This window comes from Oryctolagus cuniculus, chromosome 5, assembly GCF_964237555.1.
Source record: "Oryctolagus cuniculus chromosome 5, mOryCun1.1, whole genome shotgun sequence".
Classification (NCBI taxonomy): domain Eukaryota; kingdom Metazoa; phylum Chordata; class Mammalia; order Lagomorpha; family Leporidae; genus Oryctolagus; species Oryctolagus cuniculus.
The window spans coordinates 59,376,776-59,401,599 of NC_091436.1; the positions used below are offsets into that span (position 1 = coordinate 59,376,776).

The 24,824-nt window shown below is 42.8% G+C and overlaps 1 protein-coding gene across 6 annotated transcripts in view; it reads left to right on the plus strand.

The window, feature by feature from the left end:
- The window catches only part of LAMA4 (laminin subunit alpha 4), a 150,444-nt gene that overhangs the window by 63,262 nt on the left and 62,358 nt on the right, over positions 1-24,824 (plus strand). For 2 of the 6 annotated variants that reach the window (XM_070073690.1, XM_070073689.1), the window contains 7 exons: positions 1,911-2,125; positions 4,469-4,543; positions 6,135-6,286; positions 7,866-7,976; positions 13,532-13,643; positions 17,285-17,452; positions 21,121-21,314. In XM_070073690.1, coding sequence (XP_069929791.1) covers positions 1,911-2,125; positions 4,469-4,543; positions 6,135-6,286; positions 7,866-7,976; positions 13,532-13,643; positions 17,285-17,452; positions 21,121-21,314 — 1,027 coding nt within the window. Of the gene's footprint in view, positions 1-1,910; positions 2,126-4,468; positions 4,577-6,128; positions 6,287-7,865; positions 7,977-13,531; positions 13,644-17,284; positions 17,453-21,120; positions 21,315-24,824 lie in introns of all 6 variants that reach the window. The other 4 variants (XM_070073692.1, XM_070073687.1, XM_070073688.1 and 1 more) reach the window with 4 other exon arrangements.

The window sequence follows — 24,824 nt, forward strand, 5'->3', positions numbered from 1 at the left end:
ATCAGGTCAGAAGGTCTGGGCCTCATTCTGTGATGAAAACCAAAATCACGTCTCATCTTCAGAATGCCAGGCCTGTGTGGCCTCCCTCCCAGGTGTCTGTGGTAACTAAAGAAGCTCATATAGGTGAAGCTGTCAGATACAATGCAAACACAGAGCTTGCATTGTAGTTTGAACATGCTCCATTGTTAAAACTACACCAGAAAACTGAGACACAGGAGCAAAGGCTGGGAGAACACAGACAACATGGAGAACAGCGATTTTGTTAGGGTCCTGGAGTGACAGGTGTGAATTTTTTCATTTTCCTATTTTTCAAATTTTCAGAATCACGGTTCTCTTACTTATTTAAAGGGAAGCCTTTTAAAAAATGCAGTGTCTTATTATTACTGGCCAGCGCTCTCTGATTTTCTTGGAAAATCCTCCCTTCCTTTCCACCCCCAAGGCCAAGTCCCCAGCTCAGGCCCTCCACCCCACCCCAAACACCCCGTGCCAGCCTGCAGCCCATCCTGCAATCCGAAGCCAACACTGGCTTCCTTCACTTGCATCGCGTTCAAAAACCTTCACTGATTCTCTTTCCTTTGCTCTCCTGAGCCAACATGAACTCCTCAGCCTGGCCTTAGATCCCAGGTGGTGTGACCACACGTTCTTTCCAGCCACTCCCGGGTTCTTCAGCTCCAGTTAGCCCATCTTCCACACTGGTTAAGGGGCCACAGCAAAGGAGAGGCCACACACAATCAACCAGCCACATGTGGAGTTTGACCTGTATAATGCCCTTACTTACAAACTTTGAGCCAACCTTTTAAAATTGTGATTTCACATAAAAATCCAAATTTCCACTTTCTTCTTCAAAAACAGAAAGATCTGGCAATGTAAGTCTTTCTTTCCCTCAAGGCCACAGTCTAGCAACCAATGACTAGAGTCTGGCGGCAGTCACTCCATTCGGTGGGGCACAGGGTCCTACCACTCAAAGCAGAGCCTCTGCTGGCCCAAAGGGCACCTTTGCAAAAAGCAGAGAAGGGTGTCTCCTCCTCCGAGCAAAAGCAACCCCACCCAAAGCACAACTTGGCAAGGCAAGCAAAGACTGGATGGATTTCCCTCTCCACTCTCCAACTTGGCCGAGCTCCCTCCTTATGGCCAAATAGCATGACCAGAAGCACTGGCTCTGCCCCCACTCTAATGCAGGTCGGCACCTGGCCCCTCTAGACTCATATCTAACACAGCCAAAATGATGGCCATCTGGCCCCAGTTCTTTTTATCTGTGGTACTCTCAGCTCTGCCACCTGCGCTTTGTTACCTTTGCTCAGCCACAGGATGGCTGCCAGGAGCAAAGAGTTCTACTCGCTGTCTCATCCACCAGAAGATGGAAGCAATGCCTTTCTCAACCCTGGAATGAGATTCTGAGCTCTTCTCTAACTGAATCACTCCTAAGCCGATCCCTTCCGGCTAAGATAATGCTCAGCACTTACTGGCTTAGGCTTAGTAACTTGGATAATTCATTAAAGCAAGACAGCTGGTGATTTAGACCAGTGTTTCTCAATGAAGGTGTTATTAACATTTTGGCCAGCACACTTTGTAGCTGTGCTCTGCTGATTCTTCTCACTGCAGTACAGTTAACACATCTGGCCCCACCCATCGTATGCAAGCCATGCATACCAATCTCTGCCATGGCCAAAAATGCCCCATATACTAGTTCAATCCAGACACTCCTACATCTTGGGACCTGGCTAAACTGAACTACCTGTAATACAAGAGAGAGGGATGGTTCTTTAAAAAGCCTGATGAGAGAGTAGGGATGAATTCTGGGATGAGAAGCTACAACCATCCTCTGCATCTTTCTTCTATCTAGGAAAAAAGACAAAAACAAAGGAAAAACTATGAATGCTAAATGTTTAACATGTGGTATTTCCCTTCAGATGTGCTCCTGGTTACTATGGAAACCCCTTACTCGTTGGGAGCACCTGTAAGAAATGTGACTGCAGTGGAAATTCAGATCCCAACTTGATCTTTGAAGACTGTGATGAAGTCACTGGCCAGTGTAGGAATTGCTTGCGTAACACCACGGGATTCAAGTGTGAACGCTGTGCTCCTGGCTACTATGGGGATGCAAGGAGAGCCAAGAACTGTGCAGGTACAGTACTATAAATCCTGGCCAGCAGGGCCCTCTGTCAACTCTGTGTTTAGATAAAGAATTTACCTTTGGGAAGTATTGCAAGTGCCCCCTTGTCATCACTTTTCCAGGACAAGGTACATTCTCAAAAATGTGCATCCCAAACTCACCAGGGACAGAAAGTTTTATCAAGGCTCCCTATTATAATGTAACTCATGGGTAGAATGAGCTAGGATACACACAAATGAATTTTTGTCTTATCATCTTAAATTTTTCCAAGCTATTTAAAAACTTCTAATTGCATTTTCCATGAACTTTCATTCATTCATTCATTTATTCACTCATTCATTGATTTGGAAGGCAGAAACAAAGAAAGAGGATGAGACAGAGAAAGCGAGAGAGCACTTCCATCTCCTGGTTCACTCCCCCCAAATGGCTGTAACAACCAGGTCTGGGCTAGTCTGAAGCCAGGAGCCAGGAACTCCATCCTGGTCTCTCATATGGGTGGCAGTGGCCATCTTCCAATACCTTCCTAGGTACATTAGCAGGAAGCTGGGTTGAAAGCAGAGCAGCCAAGACTCAAGCCTGCAATCTGAAATGAGGCAGCTTAACCCACTGCAGCACAATGCCACCCTCTATCCAATATTAATCAAAGAAACAAATTAAACTTCCAGAGTTATCAATTAGTGACCAGAAGACTGAATGAAATATTTCATGGTTCAAATCATTTTTGTAATTCACAACTTCCAGTTACATTTGGTAAAACTGACTTCAGTGAAATGGATTAGTAAGCCAAAGGTACAATTTAATCACTCCTTGCCCCATTTCCTGATGGTATCAAAGTAAATATTTTAGGGGTAGTATAAGAAACCTCCCTGGTTAAACTTCAGTTAGACTGAAATGTACACATTTTATCCATGATTTCGCCAATCCATTTGCCACATAGAGGGAAGCTCTTTATAAGTGAAGTTACGTTGCTTTCCTTTGAAGTCAAGGGCCAGCAAAGATTATTTCTTATTTTTATGTGACTTTGAAGGGAGCAAAGGAAGAAAAGAGATATTGCAGTCTTGTGGCCTAACTTCTACAGGAAATCCTCTCGCTGAAAGAGATTCCCCTTGAGAAGGTTTGATAAGCAGAGAGTTTAAAATTGAGAAGGGAACACAGATGATCTGCAGAAGTCACAAAGTGAATGTGCAATGTGCACAGAGCCATAACACCAAGGGTGACAGTGGGAAGGAAGGAAGGAACACGTGCCCAATCAGAGTGACATGGGAGAGAGAAAGAGAGAGAGAGAGAGAGAGACAGAGAAAGAGGGAGACACAGAGAGAGAGAGATCATCAGAGTTTAGGCAATATCAAAGACAAAAAGATCGATCTAAGTATTTACCAAGCTTACATTTAAACTATGAAGATAGAGATCACCCTTAGAATAGAAACTAATAAAGTAGAATCTTTCTGAATGGTTCAATAAATCTGCATTTTGTGAAACATTAAACAGCTGAAATGTATTAAACGGACATCCTTATTAAAGTTAATTTTTTCTTGATTATTCTGTAAAGAATGTTGAGAGATGGAGAGAACATTAATGCTTCTATTCCAGTTTGTTGCTACTGTAGATAACTTAAGGAATTTGTGTTCAAGTATTAAAAATTCATTTGCACACTAAACTAAATGGAACATGAACAGTCTGATAAGATGGGGTTTTTGTTTTCTCTAAAAGGCATTAGTATAAATCATCAGTACATGAGTAATGGGCTCTCAGGTCTTTGAAATTCATGTAAATATATTCCTAATTCTTTCCATGGCATTCTCCCTGGCCATCCCAATGTTAGCTATCCTTTGGAAGCCTGGAGTCTGTCTTGCCAAGGGTCGAGCGTGCGGGAGCCAAGGATGGCTCTTGGGCCGCCTCACTCGCTGCTCTCGGGACTACTCCCCGCTCACACCTGGCAGTGACCCACCCTGGAGCTGGATTCAACTAGAGACTCCCTCCGCAGTGAGAAGGGAACTTTCCATTTCAAGCTGAGCACCGGGCTCTGTGGCCATTGAGTACCTTGTGACATTTACCAGGACCTATTTGGACTAAAGCAGTCAGAGAGTCAGATCGGAATCCCAGTGAACTAGGAGAGGGATCTTGGAAATTTCAGCTTCAAGTTCTCTCCAGAGTCACCTTCGAAAATCATATTGGCCTGGACTGAGTGGGGCGAGGGACAAAATCTCTATGTCATGGATTCCACACCCTCTTGAGAACTAATCCTCATGGAAGAACTGTAGCCTGCTAACCAGTATTTCTAGAAACCGTGGACATTTTGCCATCTTTGAAGCACTAAGGAACAAATCCCTGGTCTTTTGTTTTTGTTTCCCACAGTGTGCAATTGCGGGGGAGGCCCCTGTGACAGCGTAACCGGAGAATGCTTGGAAGAAGGTTCTGAACTCCCTACAGGCATGGACTGCCCAACCATCAGTAAAAATAACAGTATATGATTGACTAACCCCACTTTCTCTAATGTGCTGCAGGTGTGGGATTACAAAAAGCTATGCAGTATCACTCTCCCTACAGACTGCTTCACCTCCACCGCTGGATTTAACCCTGTGTGCACCACAACCAAATGATCCAAGCACCAAGCTACTTGATGGTGCATTTGATTCCAGCTGGCACAGAGGCAGCTTCCACTTACATAGCTCTGGTTTAGAAAACTGATTCTATCAAGGCTTTATGGTTAGCATCTTTCCTAAAGGCAATGTGAGAAACACAACTCCCAGTGACAGAGCCTCATTTTAGTTCCCTTTCCTAGATTGTCTCTTGAGAACCTCAGATAAAATAATATGCAGACAATGCTTTACAACATTTGGGGGTGCAGAGATACCAAGAGACTTACATGGCTCTGCCTAAGTCACTCCAACTCTGAAGTGGGTACTTCAATACCCAATACAAAAATACTCAATCCTTAGAAAACAGAGCTGCTGTCTTTTTCCCCTGGATTTCACTGTCACCTCTGTTAATCAAGAGAAATGATACTGGAAACCAAAGTTTTGGTTTAAAGACCAAGACAAAAGTATCTTGATTTCCTAGTTCCTCTGAGTAGAAGAGATTCATCAGTGGTGCAAGATGGGAGGCACAATTGAGGTGAAGTTTACACAGAAATGGAATAGGTGTTCCCCAGGCAATGTCGCTGCAAGGACATCAGGATGCCAGCCTAACCTACACCTCTCCCCCACCAGCCTGATGTGCCAGCCGGGAACTTTTTCCCTTGAGAGAGTTTGTAAGCAAGACCATATCAAACTTCAAATAACAAATTAACATATTAACAAGGATTAACACTTTAGTCTTTGGTTATCAGCTTTCTAGTAGGGAGCACAGTCTGAGGGGTGGCCAAGACAGGTCTCAAAGCATGCCACACCATTCCCTTGAGTGCCTAACAAGGCTGTGCTAGACCCCAGCGGCTGATGCCAGGGGTTAGAGGAAGCCAAGTGTGAAAGGCAAGGAGCAGTGAGAAGCTGGAACCTGCCTCTGCCTCTGCCTCTGCCCTGCCATGGTTCAGCATGAACTTGGGGGCACCACTGCAGAAGTGCTCATCCAAACAGAAAGCAGGGTGGTGGGGAGAAGTAGAGCCCTCCCAGGGGCAGGGCCAAGCCAGGTGCCAGCACCAGAACACAGAGAAGAGCAAATAGGAGAAGAGGGGTGCCCAGCAAATCCCAGCTCCTCTGGAGCACCAGGAAAGAGTCCAATACGCAGGCATTCCCTTCACTAAGGAAAGGTGGGCAGGGCTTCTGCGCTTCCTCTTTCCCGCAGCAGTGTTTGCTTCAGCCTACTTGCCCCGCCGTAGGTGTTTCATTTTCCTTGGGTTTTAAGCGGGGAGAGTACCCGATGTAGTTTGCCTCATCAGGTTCTGTGCCCCTCTGAGTGTTAGGACTCATTCTGTGGCCCAGGACACAAAAATAGACATGGTGATGCACAAGGAAATTCGCACTGGGGATCTACTTCAAGTGACATGTTTCCACATTGCCTTCGACTCTGCCCCTTTCACCTCCAGGCTGTGATAAGTGCATCTGGGACCTGACAGATGACCTGCGGCTGGCAGCACTCTCCATGGAGGAAAGCAAATCCGGGCTGCTGAGCGTGTCTTCCGGGGCTGCTGCTCATAGGCACGTGAATGAAATGAACTCCACCATCTACCTCCTCAAAGTACGCGGGATGCTGCACCTCCACTGTGCTCCTACTAACAACTCCCTCTGGACCCTCTGAGCCCCACCTGTAACCGAGGTTACCTAGAGAATGAATAAGACTAGTACCTACGTGTGAAATTACTGTTTTTACAGTTACTTCCTTGGTGAAGCTGCACATGAGTTGTTCATTCATGACTAGAAATGGTACCACAAAGCTTTTATTACTTTAGCCTCAATTTGCAAGGTTTTGGGGAGTTTCTCTAAAAGTATCTCTCTCTCTTCCCACCTTTCCCTCACTCCCTCCATCCTTCCCCCTTCCCCACTCTTACTTGATCTTTTCTTCTCAAACACACTTCTCTCTCTCTCTCTCTCTCACACACACACACACACACACACTCAAATACACAAACATACACTCATGTCCTCTTCTCCTTATGGGTCCACTGATTAATAAATTCAAAACAGCTAATGGTAAAAAAAAAAAAAACTAGACTACAAAGGTCCTTTTAGCTCTAAGTTTTAAGCCTTTTATTCTCCTTAAATCATGGACTTGGACTTCTGTCAAAACCAAAGGTTATTTTTTAAGCAATCTTAATTAGCTAAAGGACAATGGTTTAATACCAGCACATTATTTTACTGGTCAGTTGGCTTAGTGTAGTGATTAAGAGCATACGCTTTGAAACCAGATTGCCTGTGCTGAGTTCTCAGCTCTGACACTCGCTGTGTAACCTCGATTCGTTATTTAACCTCTTTACTCTTCAGGTTCTTCATCTGGAAAGGAAGATAATCATGGGTTGCTGGGAGAATTCAATGAGTTGATATATGTCAAACACTTAGAATAGTACCTGGCATGGTCAGTTCTTATCGCACAGCAATTGACCAAATGCACAATGTGCAACTCAAAACTTAAAATCATAAAATTGTGAGCTGGCTGGAATTTTAGCAAATGTCTAATCCGAACTTAGGAATCATTCTTATCCAGGCTTACCTGTTTAGACATAGGAAGGTACTGAGTCTCGGAGGTGGGCACTCAGGTCTCTTGATACCCTTCAAATCGTCTTTCCTCAAAAGCACAATTTCAAAGTGGGTATCAGATAGCTGACAGGAAGTCAGTGCCAAGGTTGAAGGGTTTACCCCAAATTGATTCAAGAATTGCTACATTTAGATCAAACGCCTCAAAAATGTAAAAAAAAAAAAAAAAAAATGGAGGAGGGGCAAGTGGAGTAAAGTAAAGCAAATTGCTCCCTTTACACCAAAAAGAGGAAAATGCATTTCTGAACTCCATCTGCATTGATCCTGGTGAGTTGATCCGTCTGTTCAAGGCCAGACCAAATTGGAATGGTAAAGCTCAGTCACTAGCCTACATTGGATCTTTGCACAAATTAGAAAAAGATGCCCCTTCCTCACTGCCAGCCCAGCCCCAGGCCAGAGTCTCTGACCCAGTGAGTAGAGTTGGGACCCTGCCCCTCGTGCCAGCCTGAAGCAGCTTGACAACAGAGGCCCACCCTGCGCTCAGTCCTCTTACACTGAGTATATGGGTATTTTTAAAACCTGTTGTACATGCCGACTAATTATTTTCAAAACACATTTTTCCACAGGCAAGATTGTCAGAGAGAGAAAACCAGTATGTCCTAAGAAAGATACAAATCAACAATGCAGAGAACACAATGAAGAGCCTTATGTCTGACATAGAGGAATTAGCTGAAAAGGTATGTATTCAGTTTCTGGGACAGCCTTCAAAGAGAAGGATTTAGCTGGTGTGGGCTTGGCTAGTCACAAATGACTGAGGCTTAACACAGCTCAGAAAAAATTCAGTGACCCATGTGCCTTAAAATAAAACAAAAACAGACCCGTGGAGAAAGTTAACATACTCGGTCTCCACTCACTTCCCATTTTGATTGGTTTGCTAAAAAAAAAAAAAAAAAAAAAAAAAAAAAAAAAAAAAAAAAAAAAAAAAACTATGTTTATGGGAAATTTTCTATTTATTTACTTCTGGTTAATATAGTTGATGTAAGTTTCCATTAGGATTGTCATTCAGCTGTTTACCTTAGCATTTTATGACTAAGAGCTATAGAGCACGTAGAAGTATACTCTATTACATAGAATACAAAATTTAACTGTTTGCCAAAACACTTTTGGTGGTCACTTTATGCCATAAACTAAAATAAATTCTAGACAAAGAGTTGAGAACAAATCTCAAATCCACAAGAAAATAAAACTAAATAATTATTATATCTCAAAAGGAAATAACAATATACTTGAATACAATATGAAGAATTACATTTAAAAAGAGACAATAGATTTGACAGGATGAAATTTCAAACAGCTGATAAAGCAGTTAAATAAATAGAAAATTTAAATAGCCTGATAAAAATCACTGAGGGAAATACAACTTGTAAAAACCCTCACAAATGAGCAAAACATCAAAATATGCGCAGATTCAATGTGAGAGACCATTTACTATACTCCCCAAAAGCCTAATGGAAAAGTATCTATCTATCCTCCATACTATTAAAAATTCATATTTAACATATTGCAATGTTTACCACTTTTTTCCCCTGAGTTTGCTCCCCAGTGCTGACCAGAGTACTCTGGAATTGCTGCATCATTGTTTGACATTAATTGACAAACTTCTATTCAAAACCTTTCTCGTTTCCTACAAAAAATTAAGGCTAAAATAACTCTGATATTAGTTCTTTGACTTGACCTCCCCTAAACTTTTAAGAGAGTATGCTTCTAAAAATGTAAATTACTCTCATGGTATCCTTGGAAGGTTCACATCCTTTAAAATGCATATGAAAATTGTGTCCCTAATTCCCTTGCAGTGGTACATTTTCATGGAGCCGGAACATCTAAGTTTCAAAGCAAAGTCCAAAGAAAGAAATCTTCATGCAAACTCATTGTTACTTCATTTTGGTGTCTTGGTGGGAACTTGTCACCAGTGTCTCCATTCTGGAGGGAATGTTTTCACCAAGATTAGCTCTGCCCGCAGCTCAGACAGCTTACTCATCCTTTGCTTGTACAGTTTTCCCACTTCTAACCCAAGTTAAATGCAAGCTTTTTGGGGGAGGAAACAATGCAAGCTTGCAAATGACATCCAGTAGAAGAAACTCCTGGGTGATGAGAACAGACCACCAAAGCGGGAACTGGGTATTAAAGGCGCTAGCAATTTTCTCCCAGCTGTTTCCATCAGTTCTTATTGAAAAGAACATTCTGCTGGCCATAACAACAGCTCTGATGGTGCAAGAACCTAAGGAAACATTTCAAAATAAATGCCCACACTGGTTTTAATGACTTCTCAAATATCCTTCAAGCCCTTAGACCAGAGAAGTCTGTGACTGATTCTTAAAAGAATTTAAGGAAAGCTTTACCTTAGAAATCAATAGAGTAGTTAATATTTGCGACTTCAAGTGGAATAAAGGATTTCATTATTTGCTCCCATAGTGATAAAAATCAGAGTCATGTCACTTCTTGAATTCAACAAATAATATCTCTGTTTGCAAACTAGCATCACATGGATCTCATGTGACCCAAGTTTCACAAACTACATTGACCTAAAGTCTCTGATTTTGAGCCAACTTTCCTATGCAGCCCCCTTTTAGAAAGTTCCACAGCCCTTTCTGGTTCCCTATTTCCAGAAACCCCCCAGAGGATTCCCATGCATCTGTGTTCACAAACAGCCGGTGCCCAGAAGGGCCTCCCAGATGCCACTGCTGACCATGTCGGTCATGCAGTTAACAAGCACCAGGCCAGGATTTCACTCTACTTGTTCCTGGAGCCACCATGTTCAAGGTCATAGTGGAGCTGGGCTGTAAGCAGAAGTAGAGATGGGGGCCCACTTCCAATTTCAGTGCTGTCTCACCATCTGGTTCCTGACCATCCACTGCAGAGCTCTGATTCTCAGAACTCAGTCTCCAACCATGGCTCAGCAGGCACTGCAACATCCACTCCACCTCTCCTTCTCCATCTCTGCTCTCCTCCATACTCCATCAGCCATGGCAAGTTTCCTGCATATAAAGAGGTCCTTAGAAAGTAGGTCCCCTCCATGTGTCAAAAGCATATGAACTTCATTACTGGTCCTGCTAAAAAGGCAGGAGGAAAATCAGTATAGATTTCTATTCCAGAAGCATTACTGAACACCTCATATACAACAGTTTTTGTGCTAAATGTTAGGAATACTGAAATGAATATAAGGCTCTTCTCTCAAGGTACTCGCAATCTAGTGGGGAAACATACGTTAAAAAAAAAAAACATGTGGCATAGAATGTAGTAACAGAAGCATGGCACAGGCTAAGGTAACTCTAAGGAAGAACTGGTGAACTCTTTTAGCAGGGGGTACCTTAGGGAAGGCTTCTCAGAGAGGACAATATGGACTTGGGAATTGAGAATGACTGGGAATTTATTAAGTATGTACAAGCAAGGGGAAAGTACTACAAAGGCAGGGAGATGTAAAACAAAATTATGTGTTCTGGGACTAGAAGAACTTTGGCCTTGGCCATGCAGAAGAGTAATCGTAAGGCAAAGAACAGGAGATAATGCTGAAGTTATTGGAGGCCGGGTCATGAGGAATCCTGCCCATCATGATGGAGAACACACAAATTTCATCCCATGGGCTTGGAACTCACTGAAGGTGCTGTGTAGAGCACTGAGCTCTCAGAGTTGTGCCCCAGACACATTCCTCTGCCTGTGAATGATAGACTAGCAGGGAAGACTGATGCGGTTAGGGACCTGGGCTAGGAGACTGAGCAAGAGTTCAGACTAAGGAGTCATTGTTTGCTCTCTTGACTTAATTAGAAAAGGATGTGCAGTAGACAGGGATGAACTGAGACTGTGGCAGGAGAGAAGAGAAAAAAAAAAAAAAAGAGGCCAGCATAGCAAATGGAATAAAAAAAATTCCTGGTGACCAGTTGGAAGAGTAGCAAGGAAGGAAGCAATGTCTTGGGGAAATGGATGACCAGGCCTGAAAATGCAGGATGGTCTACTCTGGATATCTTTAGAGGGAGCTACCCATGGAAACTCCAGAAAACAGGGAGAGATTTGAGTCTACAGCTCAGGGCCAGAAAGGTATTTGGAAGTCATTAACATTTAAGAGGTAGGTAGGCCACAGAAATGACTATCGCTGTACAGATTCTGAGGTAGCACGCTGGTGTTCCTACTATTGCTATGTCCAGGACCACTCCATTCCTACTTGCATCCTTGAGTAATCTGCAGTTTCTCCCTTTTGTCCTGGTTTAAATGCCCTAGATATTGCCCATCATCCTAACTGAATCTGGTTTATTTTTTTCTAATTAGTGATCTAGATAGACTACCCTTTATGCCCTATATTATCAAAAACTCTTGCCACTTTTAAAATCAAATACGTACAAGTATAATTCACCATGAGCAGTGAGTAAATGGTCAATCCATGTGTAATATAAACCACCAGCCAGTTTATAGTTGTGAGTAATCTTTTTTATTTCAGCTTTTCTTTAAGCAGGTACGCCTATTTAACCATGTGATCCTGCCGCTCTTTTCCTTTCATAGCAAAATTACAGAGAAAATAAAATTTCAAACAAGATCTCATTGCAACATGCATTATATTCAGTAATGTTGCAACTTACATACTTAATATACATATTTAATACAAATCTCCCCTTTTTTACCGCTAGTTGGGGCTTTATCATTCTATATGTATATCTTGCAGCGCCCCCTGGCGTTTGTTATAAAGAAGGTACGATCTCCTACAGGTATGACTGCTTCCAGCTGTCTTTTATCACTACAGTCAGGGTTTCCATAGCAAAAGATAAGTTTACTGATACAGAAATAACAGGAGGCTTTTCCCCTCAAAGAATGAAGCTCTGGCAAAAAAAAATACGATTTCTTGTGCTTTGCGAATCTAACTTCATTTATACTGTATCAAAAATCAACTTGTTAGAATTTTCAAATGTTTTCTATTTGTGATCGCATTTTTTTAAAGCAGTGAGGGATGACATCAAGAATAAGATTTCATTTATTTTCTGCACAATCTAATATTCAAATCATCATAATTTTTGTTTCTCTGGAAAGCATTAGAACAAGCCAAGAGGACGACGGGAAAGAGCACAGTGACTCAGAAGGCAGTGTCTGTTCATGAAGGGGGTGATGGCCACATTACCCCTGCACAGGGACCTCCAGCACCCCAAAGGCTTGGCTTTGGTCAGAGGGAATTCCTGACTTGCCCGTTAAGGAACCTCTGGGCAGAGCTTGCTGTGATACCATTTCTACATTCCTTTCCTTCGCCATCTTGCAGCACCACATGCTTAGGTTACATCTGAAAAGTGTGAACCTGTCCCAGGTAAAATCATAGTGCAATCCCTGGCACAGATCACTGTATGGAAGGAGAGAAGTTTGCAGCTATCTCTTGCCTATCCTAGTGCACTCTGTACCACGGGTCCACCAGCACTCTGTGTGTCATATTTACCCTGCAGTTCATTGAGGCATTGCTGCACTTTGTTAAAGAGCTGAGTCAAAACAGCACCAGACAAGGCAACTGGGCATTTGCTAAATGCTGGACTGAAGAACTCCTTCTCCTCTTAAATATAACCCATGAATCAGTCTTCCTAATCCCAAAAGAAGTATGAATTCCTCATGCTGAAGATACAAGGCAGTGTTCTAGTCTTCAACACTGTGCTTTCAGCTTCCAAGAGAAGAGCTCCAATCCCCTATGCCAAGTCCTTTGGAGCACTTATTTGTACACAAGTGTCATTAGTGTTGAAGGAATGTGCAATGAAGCCCCCAGAACACCACTGGGCCCAGGGAGCATAATCCTTTAAATTTACCTGGTCATTCAGTTTCAGCATTGCTTGGGCCACCTGGGAGCCACTGACTACATGGTTTGTTTCAAGGTCTGCCTACTTTCTCAACAGTTTTCTCTTTGAAGCCTTAAACTCTTCGTTCAGCACAAGATCAAACTGATCAGCAGACGTGGGTAATTCTCTAGTCTGCATCTTGAGATAGAATAAAAAGTCAAAGGATAAATTACATATGAAAGCTGGTTTGGTTTGGATTGAATTATGATTGATGACATGGGAAGGCATTGGACTTTATAGCATTCTGAGATTCTCAAACTGGCTATCACATCAGCCTTCATGCATAATTCCTGCAACAGTTTGATAAGTTATAGATCTTTCATGTGCCTGGAAAATTTACGTTTATGCAATATATTATGCCCTCCCATCCCCACGTGCACAAACACAACATGCCTTTCTCATAAATTTAATCTAGCACGCATTTGGATTATCTGTAGGGAAGTCAAGCCTCACGGAAGGGGCATCTGGTTGAGAAGGAAAGCATGGAGACCGTCGACCACGCGACTAAGCTTGTAAAACAAGCCCACGACATGAGGGACAAAATCCAAGGTAAACATGCCCTCTTCTGCTGCAGCCTGATGCCAAGGAAACGTGCGTGTTCCTAGCAACAATAAAAACAATGACTACTGTTAGCGCTTGCCACGTGCCAGGAACCTGTTAGAGTGTTAGAAGTTTACCCTTATGAAAAGTCTTCATCTCAAGTTCCTCCGAGATTTCTGAGCTCTCATTCCTCCTTACTAACTGTTGCTCTTAAAGAATAAATGTATCAGGGCGGCATTTGGTGCAGCATTTAAGATGCAGCTCGTGATGCTTATATCCCGTATCGGAGTGCCTGAGTTTGAGTCCCGCCTCTGTTTCTGGTCCAACTTCCTGTTAATGTGTACCATAGGAGGCAGCAGGTGATGGCTCGAGGACTTGGGTCCCTGCTACTCACATGGGAGGCCCAGATTGAGTTCCATGCTCTGGATTTGGCCTGCCCAGCCCCAGCTGTTTCAGGCACTCGGGGAGTCCAGCAAATGATTCCCTCTCCCTCTTCCTCTCCCTCTCCCTCTCCCTCTCCCTCTCCCTCTCCCTCTCCCTCTCCCTCTCCCTCTCCCTCTCCCTCTCCCTCTCCCTCTCCCTCTCCCTCTCCCTCTCCCTCTCCCTCTCTCTCCTTTCTCTTTCAAATCAAAAATGAAAACTGTCTTTTAAAAAAATCACTTAGAACAAATATCGCTTCTCGGCTTTTTGGCTAAGATCAAGTGTAAAAATCACTTAGAACAAAAAGACTAGATTTCCAAAATTTTCTCTTTTCACACATTTCACAGAAGTATAATGCCAGAACACCTATCGGGCAGAGGAAATGTCATGCTATGGTGTCCCTAAAATGCAAGAACTCAATAGAAGTCACACATTTTTCCTATAGGGCAATATAGAATGGCAATAAACTGATCAAACACATCCTAAATTTCTCCTTGATGCTGTCTCCCAGGCATCAGGGTGACAACTTGCTCAGCTCCTCATCCTAGAAGAAAAGGGAGGCAGATTCTGGATGAGAGTAACTTCTGATAAGTACAGGCTGCAAATTGAACACTATCTAAATAGTGTACTGAAAGCCAGCCTTCCATTTACCAACAGAAAACAAGAGATTTCATTTGCTCTAGAATAAAGAGAATTTCTTTCACTTAGAGTCTGCTAAGACCCAGTATTTGTGTGTTTCCATAGTCCTTATTATACTGTATATTAAGGACTGGATGACAATACCAAGTCTGCCTCAGGGTGCAATGATAGTAAAGAGACCCACAGTAAGGGATTCCCCTTTCTTGAGGTATTGAGAATATTCCAAGAAAGGGGATCCATAGGACCAAAATTAGTCATTTGCCTCATTTCTTGTGTTGCCTATAATACACAGTAAACACAAATGACAAGGATTTCAAACGTTCCCTACTCCTATGCTTATTTTCACCTGTTTTTGCATTTACCTACAAAGTATTCTTTTCCTTTACCATTTTAGAGTTTTTATTTATGTATTCAAAAAGTAAGATTGATCCTAGACAATCGGATGACTTCATCCAATTAAGAAATACATGCCCCTTTAGTCGCCAAATAAAACTAAAAACCTGGCAAGTCATTCAAAGGAAACTAACTCTTCACCTTTGCTGTGCTAACCCAAATTTTGTCTCCAAGGTGTTTCATTTGGGAAGAATATGAACCCTTTTAGTTGACATTTTAGGCATAGAAAAAGATAAAAAAAAGTGTAAATAGGGAATAATAACTTCCACCAGTTTTTACCTTTTTAAAATAATTTATCAGTAGTCTCCAAAAGCCCATGGAAAAGTATTATTGTCTATATGATAAATTTCCTTTTTTGTAATCTATTCCAGACATGAATAAAAACAGGTCAAAATTATAAACATAATATTTACCCCTAAATGCCAAATAATTCAGCATTGTAAGTGCTGGAGCTAAGGGGAAAATATCAAATTTAATTTCAGAGGTTAGTGTTTTAGACTTGACGTGAAGACAGATTGTTTAATTTGTTCACAGTTTTTAAAGAATACCTTGATTTCCCTATAACCTTCCCAGTAATATTATGTCATTTAAGACTTCTCAGTTCATTTCTTTTCCTTCCTTGAGAATCCAGGAATGCGACACAACACCAATACCATGTCATTCCTCATTCCCAACTACCTCTCAAATAGCTCCTGGTGACTTTCAAGCTATTATCCACATAAAATACAACCCTTTATCTTGGTGTGATTTATGTCACACCAGTGTTTGTTTACCCATCTTGTCTGGTCAACCACATAGATCACGGTAAACCACAGGCATACAATTTCATTTATGCCAAGAAGATAAAACACCTCCTCTTGGAGCTGCTATAAGACAGGGTGGCAATTACATACCTTTCTGCAGATCATATGGAGAAGGAATGAGTGAGTCAAAACTGGGCCAGGGGCTGGCGCTGTGGCACAGCAGGTTAATGCCCTGGTCTGAAGTGCCAGCATCCCATATGGGCACTGGTTCGAGACCCAGCTGCTCCACTTCCGATCCAGCTCTCTGCTGTGGCCTGGGAAAGCAGTACAAGATGGCCCAAGTCCTTGGGCCCTTGCACCCATGTGGGAGACCTGGGAGAAGCTCCTGGCTCCTGGCTTCGGATCAGCACAGCTCCGGCCATTGTGGCCATCTGGGTAGTGAACCATAAGATGGAAGACCTCTCTCTCTTTCTCTCTCTCTCTCTCTCTTTCTCTCTCTCTCTCCTCTCTCTGTGTAACTCTGACTTTCAAATAAATTAATTAAAAAAAAAAAAAAAAGAACTGGGCCAGCTCTGCTAGTGTTAGACAAGCCATCTAACCCCTCTGAGCCTTCACACTCCCTCCAGTTCTAAAATTCTCCATCCTACTTATGGAAGTGAGGTGAAAATAGCCCACTCTTGACTAGCATACTGCAGAAGGCAAATAGCAATGGCCAAAGCCAAATACAAATGAGTAATAACTCACATCAGACCATAACAAACACCTCTTTTAGATGGAGCTTTTTTTTGTTTTTTTTTTTGGTTTTTTTTGTTTGTTTGTTTGTTTGTTTGTTTTTTGACAGGCAGAGTGGACAGGGAGAGAGAGAGAGACAGAGAGACAGAGAGAAAGAGAAAGGTCTTCCTTTTGCCATTGGTTCACCCCCCAATGGCCACCACGGCTGGCGCGCTGCGGCCAGCGCATCACACTGATCTGAAGCCAAGAGCCAGGTGCTTCTCCCAGTCTCCCATGCGGGTGCAGGGCCCAAGGACTTGGGCAATCCTCCACTGTACTCCCAGGCCATAGCAGAGAGCTGGCCTGGAAGAGGGGCAACCGGGACAGAAGCCGGCGCCCCAACTGGGACTAGAACCCGGTGTGCTGGCGCCGCAAGGCGGAGGACTAGCCTATTGAGCCATGGCACCGGCCTAGATGGAGTCTTTAAAAACAATGTGAAAGTCTCATTTGGACTATCTACTCTCACTTTGAAGTAGAGCTCCCTTGGTTTTTTTCCTTGGAGTATGTAATGACCTTGATGCTGATGTCTGCATGTGATGCAGACACCACCAGTAAGCTGTCTTTGAAGGGGCCTCTCTTTCCATTTCAGGATCAGCCCTAACCTGTGCCCTCCAGCCCTCACTCTTTTGTGTTTAGTGAGATCATTTCCCCCACTGTCTTACTTCACTGCGCTCTTCCTTCCAGAGATCAACAGCAAGATGCTGTATTATGGAGAAGAGCAGGAACTTGGCCCTGAGGAAATCTCTGAGAAGTTGGTGTTGGCCCAGAAGATGCTGGATGAGATCAGACGCCGCCAGCCATTCTTCACCCAGCAGGACCTTGTGAATGAGGAAGTGGATGAGGCCCACGAACGTAAGTGTCTCAACTCACTTCCAACCCAGCACGTGTCTGCTTTCTTTGTGGGTTCCAGAGGGGACACAAAGCTGCAGGACAAAGCAATCCATTCTCAACATTCAAGGCTGCTTGGAATGTACGCATGGCTCTGTGGAGTCATCCAGGACAACTCAACTCTGTGGCCAAAAATATTAGATCCATGACCAACTCTGAATCCCTGAGAAGCAGCTGGGATCCCAGAAGGAATCTGTAGAACTTTTTCTCCCATGGGGAGGAGGCAGGGACTTAGTAGTGGATGACAATGTGTAAAACAGGGAAAGACTAAGGGGAGCCAATTCCCAGACTTCAATAAGTAAAATTTCATTGAGAAGGCAGAAATGCTAGAATATTCCTGTTCTGAGGGGCATGATTGGCTTTTAATAACTTTTAACGCCGTGGCTCACTTGGTTAATCCTCCACCTGCGGCGCCGGCATCCCATATGAGTGCCGGGTTCTGTCCCGGTTGCTCCTCTTCCAGTCCAGCTCTCTGCTGTGGCCCAGGAGGGCAGTGGAGGATGGCCCAAGTGCTTGGGCCCCTGCACCCACATGGGAGACCAGGAGGAAGCACCTGGCTCCTGGCTTCAGATTGGCGTAGCTCTAACCGTAGTGGCCATTTGGGGAGTGAACCAACGGAAGGAAGACCTTTCTCTCTGTCTCTCTCTCTCTCACTGTCTAACTCTGTCAAATAAATTAAAAAAAAAAAACTTTTAACTCAATAGAAATTTAATATTTCTTCTAATGAAACCACAGTGAGATGCTTGAATGTATGACCTGGCCACTGTATCATTTATCAGTTACTACTTAAAAATCTACTCTAAACACACTTATTTAAAACAATAGCCACTTATTCACTCATGATTTCATGAGTTACCAATTCTGGCTGAATTCAACCTGAACAGCCCACCTCTGCTCCATGCACATGGGCTGAGCCTACTGAGGCTAGCTGGGAAGGCTAGGCCTCTCCCTCCATGCAGCGTCTTCCTTTTAAGGAGGCTAGCACAGACTTGTTCACATGGTGGTGGCCTTTCAGGAGGGCAAGAATGGAGAGGGCAAGGTCTCTGGAGGTGTAGACTTGGAACTCAACAGCTTTGCATCCATTCTATTGGTCAAGACCAGCCTAGATTCAGGGAGTAGGGGAGATAACTCTGTTCTTGATGGGAAAAATTGCAAAGAAGTTGTGTTCATTGTAATGTATATAGTAAACAGAGGAAGTTACAGGTTTGCATGAAATATTTTAAGTGTTGCTGACATCTTACAGCACTGTTTAAATTCAGCAATAACTCAAAATTATGGCAGTCATTAGATCCACCTCTGGATCTTGTTATTGAATGCATTAATAAAGAAATACATATATTATATTACCAATTTGATTTTAAAATATATTGGTCTCTTTTCTAAATGTATTTTCTTTTCCTATGTATTTTATTCATCCATTTTTAAATTATCAGAAGGAATCTGAAGATTTCTGTAGATTGTAAAAGGATCACTAGCATGAAGACACCTAAAAGGCACTAATTTGTTCTCTGATAATTTTCACTATCAGCTTCTGCTAACGATTATTGTGAATATCCAGGGAAGAAGACCATTCTCATTCTTTTTTAAACTTTTATTTAATAAATACAAAATTTCCAAAGTACAGCTTTTGGATTACAATGGCCTTTTCCCCCCATAACTTCCCTCCCACCCGCAACCATCCCATCTCCCACTCCCTCTCCCATCCCATTCACATCAAGATTCATTTTCAATTCTCTTTATATACAGAAGATCAATTTAGTATATATTAAGTAAAGATTTCAACAGTTTGCACCCACATAGAAACACAAAGTGTAAAGTACTGTTTGACTGTTGAAATCTTTACTTAATGTATGCTAAACAGATCTTCTGTATATAAAGAGAAACGAAAATGAATCTTGATGTGAATGGAAGGGGAGAGGGAGTGGGAAAGGGGAGGGTTGCGGGTGGGAGGGACGTTATGGGGGGGAAGCCATTGTAATCCATAAGCTGTACTTTGGAAATTTATATTCATTAAATAAAAGTTTTAAAAAAAGGAAAAAAAAGTACTGTTTGAGTACTAGTTATAGCATTAATTCACAAAGTACAACACATTAAGGACAGAGATTCTACATGGGGAGTAAGTACACAGTGACTCCTGTTGTTGATTTAACAATTGACACTCTTGTTTATGGCATCAGTAATCACCCGAGGCTCTTGTCATAAGTTGCCAAGGCTATGGAAGCCTTTTGAGCTCGCCAACTCCAACCTTATTTAGACAAGGTCATAGTCAAAGTGGAAGTTCCCTCCTCCCTTCAGAGAAAGGTACCTCCTTCTTTGATGGCCCGTTCTTTCCGCTGGGATCTCACTCACAGAGATCTTTCATTTAGGTCTTTTTTTTTTTTCCAGAGTGAGAAGACCATTCTTGACATAAAGGTTTATTGTGGTAGCAAATGTGTAATGTCTTAGAAACAGTAAGAACCAAAAGTCTCAGTCTGAGTCACGATGAGGTCCATAGTAAGGAAAGCTGGTGCTCTAACAAATAGCCAGATGCTTCCAGGCTCTTTGCCTACTTTGGAGTCTGGTAAGATTGCTCTGAGAGAATGGAACCAATCACATCTCCCACTGAGCCTCCTTCCAGCAGTGAACACATCTTTAGCCATTTTGTTTATGCAACCATTAACTTGTATCTTCTGCTCACTGCAATGAAAAAAAAAATACAAAACCTCAACTAGACAGACTGATATTCTCTGGAGAAAAACAGAATTAAGATACACAGACAGCCCAGGTACCTTTGAGAAGAGAATAAAGTTTAAGAATATCATATCATTGCATTTAATCTTTATTTCATCCAAAATCATGGTTAGGATTTAACCTAGAAGAGTTAACTAGACACAGTTGTTTGGAGAGAATATAGTGAGTGGCCATGAACATCATTTTACCTTAATACTAACAAGATAATTTGGGGAAGTTTTCATAGTAAAAATGACAAAATATCCAAATCCATTTTAAATGGTAAAATTATTAATAATCTCGGTAAAAATAAACATAGTATAATGACATGTTTTCCACATAAAACAGAATCTGTATGGTAAAACCAAATCCTTCTTTTAATTGACTGTTGTCCTAGCCCCTATAAAACAGGGTTTTTTTACTTCAAATATAAAATGTGGGGCTAGGGGAGAACATTTGGCCTAGTTGTTGAGATTCCGCTCGGGGCACCTGTCTCCACATCAGAATAACTAGGTTCAATATCTGGCTCCAGCTCCCGACTTCAGCTTCCTACTAATGCAGACTCTGGGAGGCAGTAGTGATGGCTCATGTACTTGAGTTCTGCCACTTACGTGCGAGACCTCAATTGAGTTCCCTGTTCCTGACCCCTGGCTTCAGCTCCAGCCCAGATCTGCTCATTGCAGACATTTGGGAAGGGAACCAGTGAATGGAGGCTCTCTTTGTCTCTGTCTCAGAAAAAAAGAAAAAAATTTCTTTAAAAAGAAACACTACCCAAGAAAGCCAGACTATCTTTGTGAACAATAGCTTCGACATCAGTTGCTGCAGAAGGCATAACCTGACAGTGTTGTGCTTTGCTAACTGCTAGAAGGAAGTGAAGAGACAGAAGCAGCCCAGACTGAGTTTCTATTTCCATTTCTTCACAGTGTTGAGCCAGGCTGAGAGCTGGCAGCGGCTGCACAATGACACCCGCTCCCTGTTTCCTGTCGTCTTGGAGCAGCTGGATGACTACAATGCTAAGTTGTCAGAACTCCAGGAATCGCTGGACCAGGCCCTGGACCATGTCAGGGATGCCGAAGACATGAACAGGGCCACAGCAGCCAGGCAGCGGGACCAGGAGGTAGAGTGACCCTAACTAAATGCATTTTAGGAAAAGAAAACTTAAAATTATACCAATAAGGGACATTTGGTATATTTATTTTTTAAATTTTGGTGTATTTCAGTATTCACATTTTCAAAAAATAATGGCATACTTTCTGCTACAGTGAATTACTAATGTGAGTGTGTGTTTCAAAGATTAAGCTAAAATGATGATCATTGGTTCCTGCTTTGATAAGAATGCAATTGTTAGAGTGCTTGTGCCCATAGGTGGGTGGGTGAGCAGGGTGTATTCTTATGCATGAAAATATTTTATGCTGAGGGCCCTAGAAGAGCAAAGCAGATCAGTCGTATGTTCCAGGAATGTGTGATTTTTGGAAAGGCACATTACCCATGGCATGTGTCAGTTTTGGAAAAGCGTGATTAGCAGATCTCTCAGCCTAGGGAAATCGACTCAAATGCAAATACCAAGAGGTGAGGAAAAGTCCAAGACGTGGCATCCAGCGGGACACCCACAGATAGAGAGCTGAGGACTGTGGTGGTAACCCGTCCCCTCCCCACCCACCCAACCACCCTCACCCCCACTCCCACCCCCCACCAAGCACCACCTGTACTCAAAACCACCACCCTCAAGAGGAGTAGCCTTCTGATGAGATGATGTGTGCATGTTTGGACACTCTTAGAAAGATTAGCATGAAAAAGCATGTGAACAAACAGAATTATAATGAGAAAATGCCTAAATCAGCTGTGTGTTTTTATTGTTGGAAAGAAAAAATCAACTTTCACTAGGCTCCCTGCCCTGATTTTCAGTCATCATTGCCCCTCAGTAAGAGTCATCATAAAATTTCTTACATAAAAATGAGTTATACTTAGCACCATGCATTTCGAGTAGGAGTAAACGCTTAGGTGATACTCTTTAGAATTCCACTGATCAAGAGAGCAGTCTTTGTCGACCCGATGCTTGATTATCTTACGCAGTAGAGGTATAACACCAAATCTTGTTTCAGAAGTCACTGGGACTCACCTTGCACTTGAATCCTTCCCTTTCCACACATCCAGCGAACTGCAGGATCATCACAAGTTTATCATCTTAGTGTTGTTTTTGGCTCTCTCTCATCTTTTACATTCCTCAAATTCTCTGGCTCTGACCTTCATCATTTCTCAACCAAAGCATCCTGCTGCTCTCTCCTCCATTCCTGCTCTCTTCCAGTCCTTGCAGCCCTCATCTACATCACAAGGATGGCTTGCCTTCCCCAAACCCTCATTTCCTCTTTACCACTTATAGCAGTGGTTTTAACACTATGGCTTGTGAACCATTTTATAACAGGGGATTATGAAATAAGTTTGAATGGTTTGTGCCAGTGTTCCTTTAAAAATAAAATGAAATAGAATAGAACTGTCAGAGTGCTAGTAAGGTATGGTCTCATCATCTTTCTGTCATGTATGTGTCATGGGTTGCAACATATAACACATGTCTTGTGAGTCATGGTTAACAACACTTGAGAAACAGTGTCCTATAAGACAATCTTTCATGTGGCACATGGGGCCCTGTTGATCTGCACCTGCCAGGCCCCTCAGCCTCACCTCTTGCCTTTCCTTGAGTCACACATTCAGTTCAGACAACATCACACTACCTGCAATCCTCCACCCCATAATGCTTCGTGCACAGCTCTGGTTCTATATTGGAACCACCTGCTAATGCATTTGTCTTCTCCCCTACAGCAGGGGCTCCAAGATGTCAGGGAATCAGGTGTTCTTCATCGAGTTCACAAGCATTTAGTTCAGTGTCTGGCACAAAGGAGCGATTCCGTGAACATTTGTTGATTTACTGAACGTCTTCAAGGATCTTCCAGTTATGAGACCCTGTAGCTTTGCAGGCTGCACCCAAAGTTATGGAAGATCTATTTTCAACTCCAAGCAGGAAGTGATTCTTCCCATCATGAGATATTGAAAACCACACTGTTTGTAGGGTGACACTGTTCTATTCCCAAGAGAGGATTCAGAACATTTAAGTAAGAGAGAAACAACACTGCAACCTTCTACAATTCTAGGGGTTCACAAGTGAAGACCCAGGGCCATCTTCAGTACTGAGGACCCTCAATGGAGAAGAAAACCTATCAACCCAGAGCAATTCCAATAGGACGAGGGCTAGCTATGGCTCAGGGGCAACCCCAGCCCAACCAGAGCTGTCCCCCTAGCCTCAAGCAATAAGATTTCACTGCAGAGAAAAATGAGTACCAGTTGTAGCAAACTCGTGGCTCTCATTTGAGCCTGTGAGTTGTGAGTCTTAACAAAGTGCTTTGTCTTCCACTTAGACCTGTGTTAGGAACACTCGCAGTATATTGCATGTTAACATGTTGGCTTCTTTAATGATGGATTTTTAGGACTGGATCTTTAGTTATAAGTGCTTTGACAAGTCTGCAAAAAGGAAGGGAAATGCACAATCAAAAAACAAACAATCTACATAGACAGAGACCAGCAGCTTTGCTAATGGTTGGTAAATGTCGGAGTCTGAGTCAAAGCACAGTGAACTTTGTAAATGCAAAAAGCAGTGAGTGAGTGGACAGTGTCACCCACATAAAAAGACTTGAGTTCTAAAAGTGAATAAATGCCTAAATAGCTTTAAATTAAAGTTTTATCATTTTATGAGACTATTTGAAAGGCAGATGGGGGGCAAAGAGAGAGAGAGAGAGAGAGAGAGAGAGAGAGAATATCTTTAATTTGCTGGTTCACTCACACAAATGGCCACAATAGCCAGGTCCGGGCCAAGCTGAAGCCAGGAGCCAGACACTCCATCCTGATCTCCCATATGGGCGGCAGGGTGGGCCATCCTATGCTGCTTTCCTAGGCCCATTAGCAGGAAGCTGGATTGGAACCAAGCAACCAGGCCTGGAACCATCATTCTCGTATGGGATGGCAGCATTGCAGATGGCAGTTTAACCTGCTGAGCCACAATGCTAACCTGGTAATTAAACTTTTCTTATGCACAATTTTAAAACTTCATGCATGTGGATACCAGGAATTTGGCATTTTGGTGATTCCAATATATGGTGGGTCTCATTTTAGCTTAACTGACTCTTCCACTATTTCCAATGGGAGAACAAGATCCTAGAGAACAGCACAGAGTTGAGGAGTTTTAAAGTCCCTCTCAGTCTGCATTCTCCTTCCCTTCCCAACCTTTGCAGTTGGCATCAGCCAAAGCTCTGCCCCTTTTGTCTTCCTCTCCTCCCTCGGTGACTTCACTCTGTCTCTCCACATCAGCTCTTGATTTATGGGTCTTCACCCTGATCCCTAACTGAGCCCATGGTGCAACATTCATGCTAGCATCTGTCTGCAGGAATGGACACGTGACTGTGGCCTGCTACTCTCTGCTAAAAATCAACTCATTTCCTCCAGCTCTCCTTCCTACATATTTCCATTCCTGTCCAGGCTGCTTTTATCCCTCCCAAGGCCACAGGTTTTCTGCCTGTTTCCTCTGCTCATCGCGTGTCCTGGCTCTTCCCTGTAATCTGTGTTTCATTCTGGCTAGTCA